Source organism: Ahaetulla prasina, chromosome 2 (genome assembly GCF_028640845.1).
Source record: "Ahaetulla prasina isolate Xishuangbanna chromosome 2, ASM2864084v1, whole genome shotgun sequence".
Taxonomy (NCBI): Eukaryota; Metazoa; Chordata; class Lepidosauria; order Squamata; family Colubridae; genus Ahaetulla; species Ahaetulla prasina.
Window position 1 is genome coordinate 285,654,253 of NC_080540.1, and position 18,462 is coordinate 285,672,714.

General features: G+C 35.1%; 1 protein-coding gene across 16 annotated transcripts in view; it reads left to right on the forward strand.

Moving 5' to 3' along the window:
• Positions 1-18,462, forward strand: part of TCF4 (transcription factor 4) — a 435,153-nt gene that overhangs the window by 271,254 nt on the left and 145,437 nt on the right. For 14 of the 16 annotated variants that reach the window (XR_009153615.1, XM_058170654.1, XM_058170657.1 and 11 more), the window contains 2 exons: positions 754-883; positions 1,042-1,091. The exons of the other annotated variants lie outside the window; for them this stretch is intronic. Coding sequence is in view for 13 of the 14 variants with exons in the window: in XM_058170654.1 (XP_058026637.1) it covers positions 754-883; positions 1,042-1,091 (180 nt within the window). In the remaining variant the exon portion in view is untranslated. The remainder of the gene's footprint in view (positions 1-753; positions 884-1,041; positions 1,092-18,462) is intronic. 16 annotated transcript variants of the gene reach the window in all.

Below are 18,462 nucleotides of genomic sequence, written 5' to 3' on the forward strand. Positions count from 1 at the left end.
TTCTTCTGGATTAGTAGTAACTATTGTCCATTCATAAGTAAGTACTTTTCGTATTTCTGGATGCTCACATTCTTATTGTAACAGTATGATATTGAAGTAGCTTGTTAAAACAACTCCTGTTCACTATTTTTTCCTCAATCTCTGTTCCTTGTTCCAAATAATGTAGCCAAACAACAGCTAATTTCAATAATATTTATTATTATTATTATTTTGACTTCTTCTTCAATGACCATATACTTGATTGGCACATTTTATATGGTAACTATAAGCCGCTTTTAAAAATAGTTTTATTGGTCACAAACACCTTTTTTAGAATGATTATCTTTTTACAATGAAATCGTTTGGCGGTTGTTCATTAGTATTAGACTAAAAAGTTATATTAAAGAACACAATATATTTTATTCATCCTAAATAATATAGAAAAATAAGTAGTTCTGGATCTTTTGATAATCAAGTTAAAAAAATACTCGTATGCTGTTTTCTTTAAGCAGAAAAAAATGATTTAATTAATAATTAAATATGTAAACATTTCTTTTCAGTAATAATGAAATTGTTCTTTTTTTTTTTTTAAAAGGACTGTTTTGTAGTATTTAAAACAACCATGCTGAAATGAATTTTGACTGGCTGCTTGCAACAGTTTTCTTGTTATAGACCCTTTCATATTATTGGCTGTTAATTTGAATCAGCATATAGAAAAGGCAATAAGGGGAAAAAGTTAGATGTAACAATACTTATTTTTCAAAAATCTTTTAGCAAAGTCTCCTTGGAGGTGACATGGAAATGGGCAACCCAGGAACACTTTCTCCTACCAAACCTGGTTCTCAGTACTATCAGTATTCTAGCAATAATCCACGAAGGAGGCCTCTGCACAGCACTTCTGTTGGTGAGTTACTCCCTTACATTTCTAATGTGCAACTTCTACCGAACTGTCTTATACCACTTGATAAAGACATGCTAAGCTCAGTGCTATATCACAGACTGTGAAGGTCTGAGGCTGCAAAAATGCCCCTCACCGTTCCCCTGTTATGTTCCTCTTTTCAGAAGTACAAACAAAGAAAGTTCGAAAAGTTCCTCCAGGTTTACCATCTTCAGTAAGTACTCCCTGTCAATTTGCTACTTGTAATTCTGTTGTGTCTTTTGAGTAAATGAGGTGCCGTTGGTCAATGTTACTAATTTACAAATGATATCAATGATTGTCCTCAGGCATTTAATCATCGTATGGATAAATGAAATGACGGCATAAATTATTCTCCTTTGACCAATAGTAAATTGGTGATGGGTGATGTTTTGGATAGTTCTATCAGTATCCCAACTCCAGACAGAATATGCATTAGTTTCACAAGCTGGTTAAATTCTTTGTCAGCGTTCTGATGATTTATGGATTTGCATGTTAAAAGAGATTTGTGAGAGGGATTTATGCAACATTTACATGGGTCTGAGCCCAGAATAGAAGGACAACTTCATTTTTCCAGTGAAGTTTCTGAATTAGAGCTGTTAACTGTATTCTGTTCAAATAGCTCTCTCGCTGTGTGTGATTCCAGGTGTCAGCCAGTAGGCTTCAGATATTATCAAAGGAATTCTAGGTTATAGTAATAAATTAAAGCATTATTAAACCTTCAATTGTCCTATTTTCACTATTAACAAATGATACATTTATGAAGAATTGGAGCAATATCCTAATTAATTACTAGCATATATTTAAATTATTTTGCAGTAAAAACTATATATAGGTAGATAAAGAGAGAGAAAGAATTTATAGATTAGGGGTAATTAATTCCCGCAGAAAATAGTGGTCATGCGTGTGTTGTTTCTTGTTGCATATTATCATTCTACTGAAATAAGTCAGAGTATCTTATATTTTCAGTTACCTTGTTGATTAATTTGAAGTTTAATCTTAAAACAAATATATTTGGGGGACATAGTTTTAAATTTAAATAGTAAAGTACTGAATTCCTTTATTCGATTCGAAATGGTGATGGCACGTATTTTACCTAGACATATAAGTTGTACTCAGAGAGATAATTATAAAGTTGAGTGGGTGCCAGATGAATAATATTTTATATTGCGGAACTATTTGTTTTGAATTGGGATTCTGCTCTTGTCTTATTGAATAAAAGGATACATAAAATAAAATATTATTATTTGATGACTACTGATGTTTAGCCAGTTCTTATTATCTCATATTTATCAGATGCTTTCAGCAATAAGCAGGCTAGTCTTCAGTATTTTAGATGTTCTTGCTAGTATTCCCTGAGTACAGTGAACAGTTAAAGGAATGAAATCATTGTTTTAAATTCATACATGAATTATGGTGTAAATTTTTTAACTTCTGCACATCTGTTGAAGAAGAAATACTCCGAAACTAAAAATGATTAACAGGAAAATTGCTTAGCTTTCTTGACTGTCGGGGGGAAATTCAGGGCAAAGAAATATTGTGTGTGTGTGTGTGTGTGTGTGTGTGTGTGTGTGTGTGTGTGTGTAATTGTTGGCTTTTTTATGAATATTTGAATAGAAGTTGAACAGCATTTGAATTAAGAAGAAAATGTAATATATTTGAAACTTTGATTTCTAATCATTTTTAAGACAACCACAGATAAAATATAGTTTGCAGCTGTTCTTATTTTGCAAGAAGCCAGTAAAAATAACATGGATATTATTAAAATTGCTATAGAGTACATCAACATGTTGTAGTATAATAAAATTGTTTTTTATTAAAAATCAATATAAATAACATTCAAATGTATAAAAGGTAATGTTATATTCTGTGAAGGTTTTAAAAATAATTTTATAAACATTTTTATAGCATATTTTTTAGAGTTTTGTTTTGAAAATAATTTTGCTTTGGAATCTAATTGTTTTCAGACAATACTGTTGGAACTTTAAGAATGCTACAAGGTCCCTAGTTTTACATGAAAAAGAAAATACGAGATGGATTGGGCAATTTGCTTAAGGTGTTCAAATATTTTGGGAGAATCTTATTTAAAGAAGTTACTAAAACTTTGCTATTGATAAACTCTTTCACGTAATTATTTCCTAGTATTACTTAAAAAATAAATAGGATCATTTGATTCACTACAAAAGAAATATGTTGATTATACCTTTAGATTTATTTATCTAATATCATATAGATAGATGATAGATAGATAGATAGATAGATAGATAGATAGATAGATAGATAGATAGATAGATAGATAGATAGATAGATAGATAGATAGATATTTTTACTGTGATATACAGTATATTGTATAAATAAAGAAAATCTCTAAGGAATTCTGTTAGTTTCTTTTATGAACTCGCTTTGACAATTATTCCCCTTTATAAACTATAGCAAATTATGTTGTATGTATCAGTAAATGGCTGAGGTTTTGAAAAGAATAATACAGCCTGTTGTACGGTACAAAGTATTTAAATAATGCATTTTGTCACATTGTAGTATATGATGCCATTATGTTGGATAAACAATAGCATTGTAAATTGACTAAATAGATTACACTATACTTTCTTTCTTTCTACATAGATTGGAAAGGAACTGAGGATATTTTCCTTAAATTAAAATGAAAATCAATCTTTTCACTGTAAAGCAAATTGTAATTGATGATTCATACAATGGATCTATAAAGGGATTTAAGAACTGTGAAAATTTGTAGATTTTTCAATACATTTGTTTGATGGTAAAAATACACATTTCTTTATTTGTTGCTGCAAGTTTTTTTTTCCTCATTTAGTTCCTGGGCATATTTCAAGCGGTTTCTTTCATTTGGCTAAGAATGCAAGAAGAACTGTGAGGGCATAGGCTAATGGTCCATCGAATATTTATTATCTAACATCAGTCAATCAATTAGTCCAGCATCCTTTAATATCTAGTGGCCAATCAGATGAATTTGGGAACCTTTCTTTGATTCAAGAGGGTAATATATAGTTATCAGAACTAGCAGCTGTTGATATGTTTCCTCCATGTGTTTGTTTAGCCCCTTCTAAAAACTTCTAAATGAATGGCCATCACCACATCTTATCAAGTTTAATCACTCAGCTTCGTGTTGTATAAAGATCCGTATTCATCCTTGCATTTAATTTAATATAAATGAAATTAAAATCCTGACATTGGGAAAGAGAAATAAAACCTTCTGTACATTTTTCTCCATCATAAATCATTTTATATCATCTATTGTTATTTTATAGATTTGGTGATTATCACTATAAATATTATTATATACAAATTGTACCTAAAGCCATTACTGCATTTCCAGTTTTATTTCCAATCCTGTTTTTCGCTATTCCCAATTGTAGAGTTTGCCGCCTCCTGCTCCTTCCATCACTGGCTGCTGTCCAGCGAGGTCACATTTTCACTGAGTTATCCACCTTTTCAGATGCGTTTCTGGATCATTTAATGCCAGTCCTGATTTCATTAATGAATGCATGAAATTTAGTTGTTTGTGCCAATGAGCATTAATTTATGTTTGCTTACACTGAACTTACATTTGTTATTTTAAAGACCATATGCAACATTTGGAGGGATCAGTTTAAAGCTGTTTGCCATTTCCTTTTGATTTTACCACCCTGAATAATTTGATGGTGTCAGCCACTTTGACCTGTCTTAGCCACTTGAGGTCATCCATAAACAAGCTAAGGATCACCAGATCTAGCACAGATCCCTAAGGATCCTTACTTGTCATATCTCTCTCATGTAAAAATTCTCCATCTAATTTCTTTTACTGTTTTCTTTCTGTTCTTTACCAATTGCCAGTCTGTTAAAGTGTCTGTCCTTTTAACCTCTCACTGCATAGTCTGCCCAGAAACTTTCGATTAACAACTGTAAAAAAAAATTAAGAGTTGAAATACAAACAATTTAAAGCTGATTTCCTGAAGCACCAATCTTGTATGGATAGGAAATGGAGAAGCACTGAGAACTGCAGAGTAGTATCTAACTTACGCCACAGTATTCTTAGATCCACAGTAATTTTATCAACATCCATAACAGTTTCCTTGATGAATTATCCAACAGTGTATCATTTGAAATAATCTATAGACATTTTCTAGAAGTCCTTACTTCTCTGGCTATTTTAATATACAGAAACAGGACCAAAATAGCATAGGTCTCTATATCTCAAGCAAATCCAGGTTTATCTATAAAATGTTGAATAGTTTTAAGGTTTGATTAGTATTTGGATGGAAGAGTTTCAGAGCAATTGGGTAAAGTGGGAAGTTGAAAACAAACATACCAGGAAAAGGCAAAATATTTTCAAGAAAAATAGCAGGAGTCACCAGGAAGGAAGTAGAAAGCCTTAGCCAAACTTGGCTAATCTTACTAAACTAAGCAAAATTATACTATATTAAAAACTGAGTAGAATAGTGTCAGACAGTCCTGTGACAATTGGGCTAGATTGGGAACTTTTTAAAAAAAAATCCTAAAGATGACAATGAGAAACCAATTTTCTGTTGTTACCAGAAAACCTCTAAACGGATGCTCTCCTGTAATCACTAGGAGTTGAATTCAACTTGAAATAGAGCTTCCCTTTTAAACATTTCTCAAGCTGACCAATGGCTAGGGAAGAGGTTGCTTCATTGTCTCAGTCAGACTTTTTAAATCTAGGTTTCACAAATGTTGGCATGCAGCTCTTGGGTCATCCCTCAGCTAGCCTAGCCAATGGTGAAGGATGATATGAATATTATCCTAAGTAGCTCTAGCCAATAATCCAATAAATCCAATAAGAATATTTTGATAATTGAGAGTGAGATTTTCTTACAAGACTTGTTCTTAATTTATAATATTTAAATGAAACTGTAAACTGGTTGTCTTGAAAACAACTGTTTAATTAAACTTAGATATAACCTTCATACTTCAATAACAATTGATTCTATGAATTTATGTTTGAATCATACTTATTTTCTTGTTAATTATACATAGGAAAGAACTTGCATACTGATAGATACTAACAAATTTATGTATCAGACATATATGAATTGCCATAAGTTAGTCATATTTTGTTAGTCATATAGCTAACAAAATATTTGCTCTTATTGCCTGTAATCCAGAAAAATAACAGAAATCAGTTACCAAGTCAGAGATGGAAAAAATCACTTTTCATAAAACATAACATTAAAAAGGTAGATGAACACTATTATAAATATTTTAACACAATGTGCACTTTGATGTTACATTGATTGCAAGAACTGCATATAATCTGCTGTAGTTTGTTGTAATTGCTATTTACAGCACAGGTTTTACAGTTAACCATAGATAAGTGTAAAGAATTATAATCTACATATAACCTGACAATTCAGTGCAACATATTGAATCTTAAATTTATGATATGAGATTTCAGATTAGCTCAGTTTACTACGATTTATTATTTCCGTAGTTGCAAACATCTTGTTTCACTTCTACAAAATATGGGATGAATTTGTACCTTCAGAACCATTTAATATTTTGTTTACCAAATCCTAATTTTCTGTACAAGTACAATACTTCCTAATTAATGGAATGTGAGCAACAGTATGCCACATAATCTCTAAAATAGAAACTCTAACTTCTGAAATAATGTGAGCATGCTGGACTAAAATTGTACTTGGTACCACTTGTGGAACATGGGCCAAAATACATCAAACCACAGTGGTACCACCCTTACTTTTAGCAGGGAATATTGCATGTAAATTGGTGGTAGTTTCATGTTGCATTCCCAAAAATGATGATAATTGAAGAATTAGACATGAGTTTTTGGGAAATTGTGTAACATCTGACTGAAGATGAGGCAAAGTAAAAACATTCAGTTACGTGGCTTGAATGAGTGTGAGAACAAGACAAGAGAATACAGAAAAAAAGTGATTGAGCAATTCTGCTTCCAACTTAAATCTATTTATGTGGGAAAGGGATGAATATATAAAAATGTGCTTTATTGGTAACAAAAGATTGAGAAATAGAACAGTGATTAGATGTTCTAAATTTGGGACATACCAGTTGTTTAGAATAGGTCTTGGGAAATACAGACGTGGAAGGGGGGAAAAAAAGAAGTAAAATAAATGAGTGGAACTAGCATGATTGCAGGAGGATAAAGTATATGCAGTACATATTTTGTGTGATAAAACTATTAGATTATACGCATAGTCTTTGATTGGTTGCTGAACAAATGGTCATTCAGCAAAGTTACACTGGTACTAAACAAATGGTAGTCATGAATACGTCTCAGAATTTTAGCTTTGTCAGCAATTCCACAATCACCATGATCAAAATTTGGGTACTTAGCAACATGCCTGCAGAGTATGCTTCCATTTCCCCCTCACCTGCCTATCTCCCCCACCCCAACACCATTTGGCTGCACCTGCCATTTCCCCTCCACAGCACCTGGTCCCTCCAAGTGACCTTATAATAATAATAACAGAGTTGGAAGGGACCTTGGAGGTCTTCTAGTCCAACCCCCTGCCCAGGCAGGAAACCCTATACAATTTCAGACAAATGGCTATCCAAAATTTAAAAATGTCCAGTGTTGGAGCATTCACAACTTCTGCAGGCAAGTTGTTCCACTTATTGATTGTTCTAATTGTTAGGAAATTTCTCCTTAGTTCTAAGTTCTCCTTAGTTCTAACCTTCATTTCTTCCTTCTGTTGATGAGTCATGCCTGGCCTGGCCTTTCATGAGGCATGTGGTGGTAGCAACTGGATTTAAGATTACAGATATCCTTCTTGAGCTTTGCATAGCTTCAGTGTCTTGTGCAGCCTCTTGAAGCCTTTTCATAGCCAGCAGCTGCCTTCTGCAAGGCTAAGCAGGGCACACCTTGTCAGCAATGGGAGGAAGAAGACAGCAAAAATCAGCTTAGGATGGTAGGCTTGATGGATCACAGAATGGCTAAAAAGGCAGAGTTGTGGGGAGACAGGTGGATGGAGGAGAGTTGAAGTGAGCATGAATGCAACAGTGCAGGAGAAACATGAGGGCATTGTCTAATGATGCCACAGCCTTGGCCTGTAATAGAATAGAATAGAATAGATTTTTTTTATTGGCCAAGTGTGATTGGGCACACAAGGAATTTGTCTTTGATGCATATGCTCTCAGTGTACATAAAAGAAAAGATACCTTCATCAAGGTACAACACTTAGGACACTTAATGATAGTCATAGGGTACAAATTTAACACTTAATGATACAACACTTAATGATAGTCATAAGCTATAAATAAGCCATCAGGAAACAATCAATATCAGTATAAATTGTAAGGATACAAGCAACAAAGTTACAGTCATAAGTGGAAGGAGATGGGTGATTGGAACGATGAGAAGATTAATAGTAGTGCAGATTTAGTAAATAATTTGACAGTGATGAGAGAATTATTTGTTTAGCAGAGTGTTGGCATTCTGGAAGAAACTGTTCTTGTGCCTAGTTGTTCTGGTGTGCAGTGTCGTTTTGAGGGTAGGAGTTGAAACAGTTTATGTCTAGGATGGTGAGGGGTCTGTAAATATTTTCACAGCCCTCTTTTTGATTTGTGCAGCATATAGGTCCTCGTGCAGTACAGGACTTGTGCAGTATAATGGTATGTGGGAAAGACTTTGGGAGATAGAGCCAAGTGATGCTGTCTAGGGAATGGTCAGATATAAGGCAACTTAACTTGCAGAAAGAATCTGGCAACTGTTTCAGAAGGGACCCTCCCAAGGTTCTCAGATTGTAAAGGCAATGGTAGGAAATTTGTACTTTTAGAGTTGCAAGATTCTATTCACATGACTTGTGACAAAAAATTTGGTCCCAGTTAGGATTAAGTAAGGACAAATCTGTCTTAAATCTGAACCCAATGAATGGAAATGGATGGAAAGAAATCTGCTAAGAACAGGAAGAAGAATTGTGTTCCAGAATGCCACAGGGATTGTAAAACGTTATTCTAATCGGTTGTATGGGGGGAAAAGTATGTTTGCTGGAAGGATGAGGTGAAAGAGTTTGTGGATGAGGAAGAATGTATGCTGCAGAAAAGAGCAAGGAAGAGCAATTATGGGAAACCACAAAGTGATTTTGCATTTGTTTTGGAAGTGGGTTAAAAAAAAAGTCTAAACAAAGAGGAAAGAAACTGTAATGAGAGAATGCTACAAATAGTGGTTTAGAAATTTGTATGGGAATGATGATGGTGATACGTTGAAAAGTGGAACTGAAGCAAATGCCATAATTGTTAGCAATAAATGTGGAAAGAAGGTTGACAAATGGTAGACAGCAGCTGTAGATGATGCAGATGGAAAAATGTTAAAATGTGGTTTATGGTTTAGCTGTGATGGGCTATGCAGAATTTTTTATGCATATGTGTGAGGAAGAGTATCTTTGCTTGAGCATGGGAAGAATATCTTCATTGTTCTCCTATACAAAAGGCTAAACAAAGACAACAAAAATGGAGGCAAAAACTGCATTGGGTTTAGTGTGTTAAGCATCCCTTGGAAGGTATTTGGCAGAATTATGCTCGAAAGGTTACAGGAGATAGTGATGAGTAAAATGTAAGAAGTTCAGTGTGGCTATATCAAGCAAACGTGAATGTAAAAATAGTGTATTGTATGTTTGTTTGTGTGCAGAACAGACGAATTATTTTTGCATAGGTATACGATGCAAGTTGTGCACAAATGATGAAGAGCTACAGCTATAGAGGAATGTGTGTGCTTTGGTGGAATGTTTAGTAAAATAGGTGAGTACCTGGGAAATGTTTGTATGTGCAGATCTTTGTAGACAGATGTGGTCTGTTGTAAGGAATGAATGTTCGTTGAAAGAAGCAAAAGTAACTCTGCATAAAGCTGTGCTTCTGCCCACTTTATTAAGTGGAAGTGAGAGTTGGGCGCATGTATGGAACAATAAAAGTGTGTTGAATGTCATCCTTAAAATGCATGGAAAAACCCGAAGAGATGGAGACAGATATGAGTGGATGCTGAATGAATGTGAATAGATTCCAAAACTGAATTACAATATAAAAAAACATTGAGATGATTTTGGGAAAAATAAGAAGGAACTAGAAGATAAAATACATGAAGGAATACTAAATAAGTCAAGAAGACGATAATCAAAAATGTTGTTCCATGCAGTTGATAGAAAGGCAAGAAGTTTAAATAACAAAAGAAAGCTTGTTTGGCAATGGGAAGAAAACTATGGAGAGTTATGTGGCTAGCACCAACTAAATTTTGCTGTATTTCCATCTCTTTTTCCTATATATTTAGTATCTGGCTCATACTTTCTTATTTTTAACTGCATTTAATGTAAAGGAAGTGACACAGTTGGTTCTGCATACAGATATGTACACATGTCTACCATAAATTTAAATAAAATTGGTTCTATTTTTATTTTCGATTTTGCTTTAAGTATTTTCTTGTTTACAATACAAGGTGCCTGGGTTTAACTATTTTAATTCAGAAAGTTTTTATTTAAAGATAGGGAACTCCATTTAAGTTGGATCTGACATGGACAATATTCTTTTTTTTTTTTTTACATTTATATCCCGTCCTTCTCCGAAGACTCAGGGCGGCTTACATTGTGTAAGGCAATAGTCTCATTCTATTTGTATATTTATATACAAAGTCAACTTATTGCCCCCCCAACAATCTGGGTCCTCATTTTACCTACCTTATAAAGGATGGAAGGCTGAGTCAACCTTGGGCCTGGTGGGACTAGAGCCTGCAGTAATTGCAGGCAGCTGTGTTTAATAACAGGCTTCTTACGGCCTGAGCCACACCGCGGCCCTTATATGTACATTCAGATGTACAATGGATGAATACCTTTGTCATGCTAACCTATTCATTTTCTCAGGTGTAGTTTAGGAGAGAGTGCTCTTCACATTTGCAACAGCAGGAAGTTATGTCACTTGTGAGCTAAGATCAGCATATTTGTGTATCTTTGCCTTTTGTATTATTTTCTGGATGTTTGACTATTGGTTTTTGATGTATGGAAAAACCAAATGGTTATACAGGTAGTTCTTGCTGAAGAACAGTAATTACAATTTATGATTTCCTGCTGGCTTCCCCATTGGCTTTCTTTGTCAGAATTGGGCGGTGAAGGTCGCAAATGTGGATCATTTGTGATGCTGCAATGTCATAACTGTGATCCAATTTCCAAGTGGCCTGTTGTGGTCAAATCAGATGAGGAGGCCTGGGAATCAGGATCAGCATAAAGGCAACCTGACAGCTCAAAGGGGGAAGAGGGAATGGAGCTGTCAGAGAGAGAGAGAGAGAGAGAGGCGGAGCCTGGGTCATCCGTCAGCCCTCAGATGGAGAGTCAACAGCTCCCAGGTCTGGAGGTGGCTAATGGGGAAGAGGAGGAACAGCTGGGTCAGGTGCCTGACGGGCGGATGCGCAGGAGACAGAGGAGAGGAGAGCAGTGGAAATCCGTGGGCCAATCCTTGGGAAGGAAGAGCCACAGCTGCTAGTGAGGCCCCACCCTAGCTCTGGGGATAAAAGGCAGAGGGCAGAAATGAATAGATGTGGCAGACAACTATTCATCTCCCTGCCGGACAGACTTGTTAGCCTGCAGTGAGAGATTTTTTGCTGCTGGCACTCCTAATAAAGGAAACATTGATTAATTACAGTGGGTAGGTCGTGTTTAGGGAGCTGGGTCAGAACATGGCCAAATCATGACACTGCAGCAACTGGATCCATGAAAATCCATTAGAAGCCCCCCTCAATTAGTGCCAGCATAACGTCAGACACTAAATGAGTGCTTGTTCAACAAGAGCTACCTGTGTATTCTGTATATATAGATTGTAACAAGACACTGCAAAAGTACTCCTATTTTGTGTTGGCCCATTGCCTAGTAAATAGTAATAGAATGAATGATTGTTCAAGATGAAACGATTCCTTTCATACTTTCGTTTATTTTAAAGATTCTGGATACCACATAATAAATAACACAGTGCTATTTAGTGATAAACTGCAAGAATGACAGAAATTTAGGAGACTTAAGGAGAAAGTAAAAACATATATTTCTCTCTGCGTGTTTATAAAAAAAATATGCAAGCCATTTTTAGATCAAGTTCAAAATCAGCTTCACTCCATGTGCTTTGATTGCATGAAGACTGAAATGTGCCAACTAGCCTTTCTAGGATCCAGCACGATTTTGAAAGTCCCTGTCGAAACACTGCTCAGGTGTTATGACAAATTATCTATGCAATACATCTGTGCTTCTGCCAATCACACAGCATGCTTATGTTGAACCATGCCAGGTATCAAACAAGGTACTTTAAAGGTACTTGCAAACCACAGTAAGTTATATACTGCTGATGTCTGAATTTATGAATTCTGTCCCAAGCATTTCATGATACATATTTCAAGAGATTGCTGAACCATTGAAACAAAGAGAAAACAAAACAGAGAATGAAAACAGGAATTTGTGCATTTGTGTGTTCATAGATAGGCTTAAACATATTGTATTTTGTGCAAAACTATTTTTCCATAATGTCAAAACTAAGTCCTTTAGACCGGGGATGAAATGCTACCAGTTTGGATCGGTTCTCCTAGCCCGTATTAATAAATGCTGCTGGTTCAGGCAAACCGGTAGTAAAAAAATAAATGCTACCAGTTCGGGTGAATCGGTATTTCCAATGATCAACTGTGCTGCACGATTTATATTTGCTAGAAAGCAGCAAATCCTGCTTTCTAGCGAATATAAATCGCGCGGCACAGCTTTCCTCCCCTCTTGCTGTTCTACTTACCTTTGAAGACTCAGAAAAGGCTTCTTAATCCTTCTTTTTCAGCGCTGTGCGGTAGCACCTGCAGTGCACATGTGCTCAAAGCGCGCGTTTGGCATGCACTATGCATGCGTGCGCAAAGAGCACATTTGGTACACACCGCACATGCACGCCTGAAGCGAACCCGTAGCAGACTTCAAAGCATTTCCCCCGTGCTTTAGGCATTGGACCCTTCAAGACTTTGTTTTATCAGGGCTAACATCTTTCATAGTATAAATTCGAATACAACAGCACGTAACTAAACATATTTTCAAGTCACATGTTTATGCTGTGCATAAATTTAAGGTAGTAGACTCAGTATTGCCTTTTATTAAAAGGGAGCTTTTGTTATGCTTGAAGAAGTCAGTTCCCATTTTGCCTAATAGAAATCAAACTTGCTGTTTTTCAAATGACACTGCTTCTAATTGTTTTGAAGGTACTTAAAGGAGTAATTTTTATCATTCTTGTTTTGAAGCAGGCATTGATTTTACTTTGGGTTTTGTAGCAGCCTTTTCTGGGTTTGCTTCTTTTGGAGCGCATGGATGGATGAGTGGATGGACAGATGGATGCAGACAGACAGAATATAGAGCAATATAGAGATTCTAGACAGGCATAGTTATTCTTCTGCCTTCAGTTTTAAAAAAATATTTCTTCCTCTACTTTTAAGCATTATGTAACTGATGGGCTGTCTTCTTTAGGGGTTTTTTACTATTTCTTCAGAATACTGAGCTGTGAAATCATATTCATGCATATCCCCATTTAGACTGATACCTCGCATATGCAGTGTGTAATGGCAATACAATTTCTTTTAAACACGTCTCTAATATGCCAGCAATACTGTAAATTTCAAAGTCTGAAATTATGGATAATATGGATATGAATAGAAGAATATTTTTTTAATCGAAAATGTGTACCTTTAAATTACTCACTTTCTTTTGAAGTATAAATAATTATAATCCAAGCCTCTGTTATAATTAAAAGCTCCAAAACTCCAATTGTTTTATCTTTAGTGACCTTGCTTTAGGAATTGAAATGAACCTTGAAGGCTCTTGTTCTTCTTAGAATGTTTCTGGTTTTAAACTATTTTATTATGCTATTTTTATTAATTTTAAAAAAGGGGTTGGATTCAAATGTAGAGTCAGCCAAGATTGGCTTTAAGGTTCTTGATGTCACATCGCTGCAAAAAAATGGTTCTTTCAAGATTCCCCAAAGAAGACCTCAACAACAACAAACTAGATATTGACTTTTGTTTAAAATTTTTGTTTATAATAAATAACAAAGAGTAGGACAAAAGTGAAGAACAGTCATCAAGCCTAGGGCCTTGACAGGACAATTTAGCCAATTTTTGGTCATGCTTGTATTAAATTATTGTTCTTAGCTATTATTGGATATGATTTTATTTCTGTTTTTAATTTTGGTGGTTTTACTGTGTTTTTTTTCCTGTTTATAACCTTTTATCCAGAGCCATGTTTATGAGAGAGGCAACCATATAAATTTATTAAATGAAATAAATATTCCAACGAGATCCCTACAAAGCTTTAGTTAGAGGTAAAATTTCAAAGAAAAGAAATGGAACTTGGTAACTTTGTCTAAATTATATCTTGACTAGTATAGGAAGCAGGATCCTTGTGTTGACATTATGAAATCGAGCATGATAAAGTTGCATGTGTCTCTTCCTGTTTGAATTAGACTGAAATTGCATTGAAATGGTTGTAAATATGGTCAGATACATCATAGATACAGTAACTCTGTTTTCAAAAATCCAGGCAGCTAACCATTTATTAAAATTTTGCTGTATTTACCGCATCAATTTGGTATTTCAGATATTAATATAGCACTTATTCATAGCAAAATTTGTAGACAGGCTATCAGACCATACTAGGTTATCTAGATATAGAAATGCATATTATACATTACTAAAGTATTTGCTATTGAGCTTCTGAAGGGTTGAGATTACAAATGGCAAATAACTAACCAGTGGCATGCCATTCCTAAAAAAGAGAGAAAGCAAAATCCATAAGTAAAAGGATGAAAGAAGCTAAGTTATTTCTAGTCAGAAAAACAGAAGCAAGGAAAATCACTTAAGTATTATTACCAGCAAAAATGGATATATGTAACGATGAAATCACCAGAAGTCAAAGTTATTTCAGAAGAGATTTACTCTTTTTGCTGCAAAGAGAAATTGCATAGTGCACAATTCCTTTGCTTGCTTGCAAAGTCAACGTCATAAATTGCAGTAAAAGAGCTGCCTATTATGGCTCATAGGCCACTGTTTGTCATTGTACACAATCTGTTTATTGACTGATTTATTCATTCATTCAATTTATATAGCTGTCCACATCACATGTGTGACTTTGGTTCTGATATCAAATTGATAATAAAGAGATGATAATGAGCAACCTTGATGAAGAGATATTTCGTGATTAGAGTACCAGACATTGATTCAAGCTACGGAAAACAGAAAAATGGCAATCCCAGAATATCTCATTGTCCTCACGCAAACTTATCCCAGAAAGCCATAGTATAAACTGAACGTGGTGAAACAGACTAGCTCCAGGTTGACAAAGGTGGTCCTCAATTTCCAACAGTTCATTTAGTGACCGTTCAAAGTTAAAACAGCACTGAAAAAAATGACTTATGAGAATTTTTCACACTTAGGACCATTGAAGCATCCCATGGTCATGTGATCAAAATTCAGATGGTAACTGGTTCATATTTATGATGGTTGCAGTGACCCAGGGTCACGTTTTGCGACCTTTTGACAAGCAAAGTCAATGGGGAAGCTGGCTTCATTTAACAACTTGTTACTAACTTAACAATTGGAGTGATTCATTTAATGGTGGCAAGAAAGGTTGCAAAATGGGGCATAGCTACTTAACAGCATGAACTTTGGGTTCAATTGTGGTTGAACCCAAAGTCAAGGAATACCTGTGTTTTCCCCTTATTTAGTCAAACTATGTTTGGGCCATATATTGCAAAAAGGTGGATTGGAAGATGAGTGTGATTTTAGAAGTGGTGGAAAAAAAACATTGGTAATCTGCATTGTGACACTAGTTATCACTGCTCTGATGCCACTACTCTGATAGCTGAAATATAAATTATTTCAAGCTCTAGTAATGAAAGGAGAAACGGTATTAAGATTAAATATAAAAAGGTAAAGGTTTCCCTTGCACATATGTGCTAGTCGTTCCTGACTCTAGAGGGCCGTGCTCATCTCCGTTTCAAAGCCGAAGAGCCAGCACCGTCCGAAGATGTCTCCATGGTCATGTGGCCGGCATGACTAAACACCAAAGGCACACTGAACGCTGTTACCTTCCACCAAAGGTGATCCCTTACTACTTGCATTTTTTATGTGCTTTCGAACTGCTAGGTTGGCAGAAGCTGGGACAAGTAACGGGAGCTCACCCCATTACGCAGCACTAGGGATTTGAACTGCTGAACTGCCAACCTTTCAATCGACAAGCTCAGCATCTTAGCCACTGAGCCACCACATCCCTGTGAGATTAAATATAGAGAAGACCAAACTAACGACAAGTACATCAATCGGTCTTAGAACTGATATTAAACATGAAAGTGGTGGATAGCTTCCATCTTTCAGGATCAACTGTCAACAGGAAAGGAACTGCAATTCAAGAAATACACCACAGATTATTACGGGATAGAGTAGCAATGAAGGCCTTGAACAATGTGTTCAGATGCTGGAACATTTATGCCTACAAAGATTAGAATTGTTCAGGCAGTGGTTTTTCTTGTGATTCTATAGAAATGAAAGTTGGACTTTACAGAAGCAAAGTAAAAAGAATATTGATGTTTTTGAACTTTGGTGAAGACTCCTGAGAATGCCATAAATAAACAAGAAAACAACACATGAATCATTAAATACGTCAACCCTGACTTCTTACTTCAGGCACAAATGATCAAATTATCATACTGTAAACACGTTACATGAAGACCTAGCTTTGTGGAGAAGTCTATAATGCTGGGAAAGGGGAAGAGGATAAGCAACAATACATGGATCTATTCAATTACAGCAATAATTTGAGTGTAATCACAATCAACCTGAAAGATTAGGTTGTGAACACATCCTCCTGGAAAAATTATGTGTGGTTGCTAAGAGTTGACACCTACTTGGTAGCACATAATCATATTGGTTCAGTTAATTAAATTGGAGGGGGGGGGGAAAGGAAGCGTATATTTATACCATTTTTACAAATTGTTCACTGTACAATATCCACCACATTTTTCAAAAAATCTGTCAATAGCACCACTGTTGGTTTCAGTTTGTCTCAATATGCATGCAAAACGTCAACTACTAATGGAGTTGAAACTTTTAACTAGAAAACCAAAATAACTTGGTGCACCTTTAAGTTTTAAGATCAACAGACAGAAGCAAAAAACGCTAAAACATATTATGAAGGTGCCAGGCTAGAAAGCAGGAGGCCAAGAATTCAAGTCTTGCCTTGAAAGCCAGCTGGGTGACTTTGGACCAGTCATGCACTCTCAGCTGAGCCCATCTCACAGGGTTGTTGTTGTTGTTATTGTTGTTGTTGTTGTTGTGAGAAAATAGGAAGAGGAAGGTGCGCTGGACAGGTTCGCCACCTTGATATATTTGTAAAAAATAATAAAGGCAGAGTATCGATGAATAAAATGGGCTTTTACAGCTGAGAAGAACCTTGAGAAGATACTTGGGTATTACTATGATAAATATGGGTTGTATGTTATTTCAAAATATTTGGAATGAAATTAAAAAAGACATGTTAAGAAGGGGAAAACAAACAAAAAAAGCAAACAAGGAACGAGGAAGGTAGCATGTACTTAGTATATCTAGCCACCTTCAAAATCAATTATATCAATTTTATAACTTCACCGCAGGAAGTTGGAATATTTTTTTACTGAAGAAGACATCAGTTTAGATCTCCAATAATATTGGGGCAAATAATTTGGTATTTTACAGTTATAGCTGTCTAGACTGGAAGACTAACCTTTTTTCATACATTTAAAAGAACTATAATTACTCGGAGGACTAATGGTAAAGTTTAGCAATGCCTAATATTAGGAAAAACTATATCACTATAACAAGTAAAGTTTTCCCTCAGATAGAATTAGATAATATTATACAATCAATGACCTTTTTAATGTTATTTATTATCATTATTACTTTACTTAGGTCATCTTTAATATGTAATATTTTATTGCTGCAGCTATTTTAGTCAAGAAGCTATTAATTTATTAGGTCTTTCATACCTCAATATATTTCCTTAATGATTCATTGAATATTCTGTTTAAAGTGTATAAAGGGAATTAAGTTCCTGTTTAGTACTCATAAAAAAAAATTTTATTAGTGTTGGTGTAAAGCAGCTAGCACTTCTGCTTAAAGTTTCCCAAACTTTTTTCTAGTTTTAATTTTTATTTTTTTCTTTCTTCATGAACCATATACAAAAATATAGTTGTGTGTGCATGTATTTTAAACATATCTCAATCACTAAATTGTATGTGCATGTGTGCGTGTGTGTATTTGCATGCAAATATACATATGATTAGAAAAGGAAAAAAAAATTCTTGGTCCTTTTTTTTCCTGGATGGCCTTTATTGAATAACTTCCTCTCTCGAACCATCTGTGGAAGAGTCTGGAAAAATCATTACCTCCTTGTTTTCCATTCAGGGGTTCCTACTTGTTATGAGAAATGCACAATGTACTCTATCTATAGATCCGCAGGATTTCAAAACAATGGGATGAGGTTTCTGAGTTGAATGGAAACAGAAACCCACACAATAAGCAGCTTTGGTGTCAATTTATA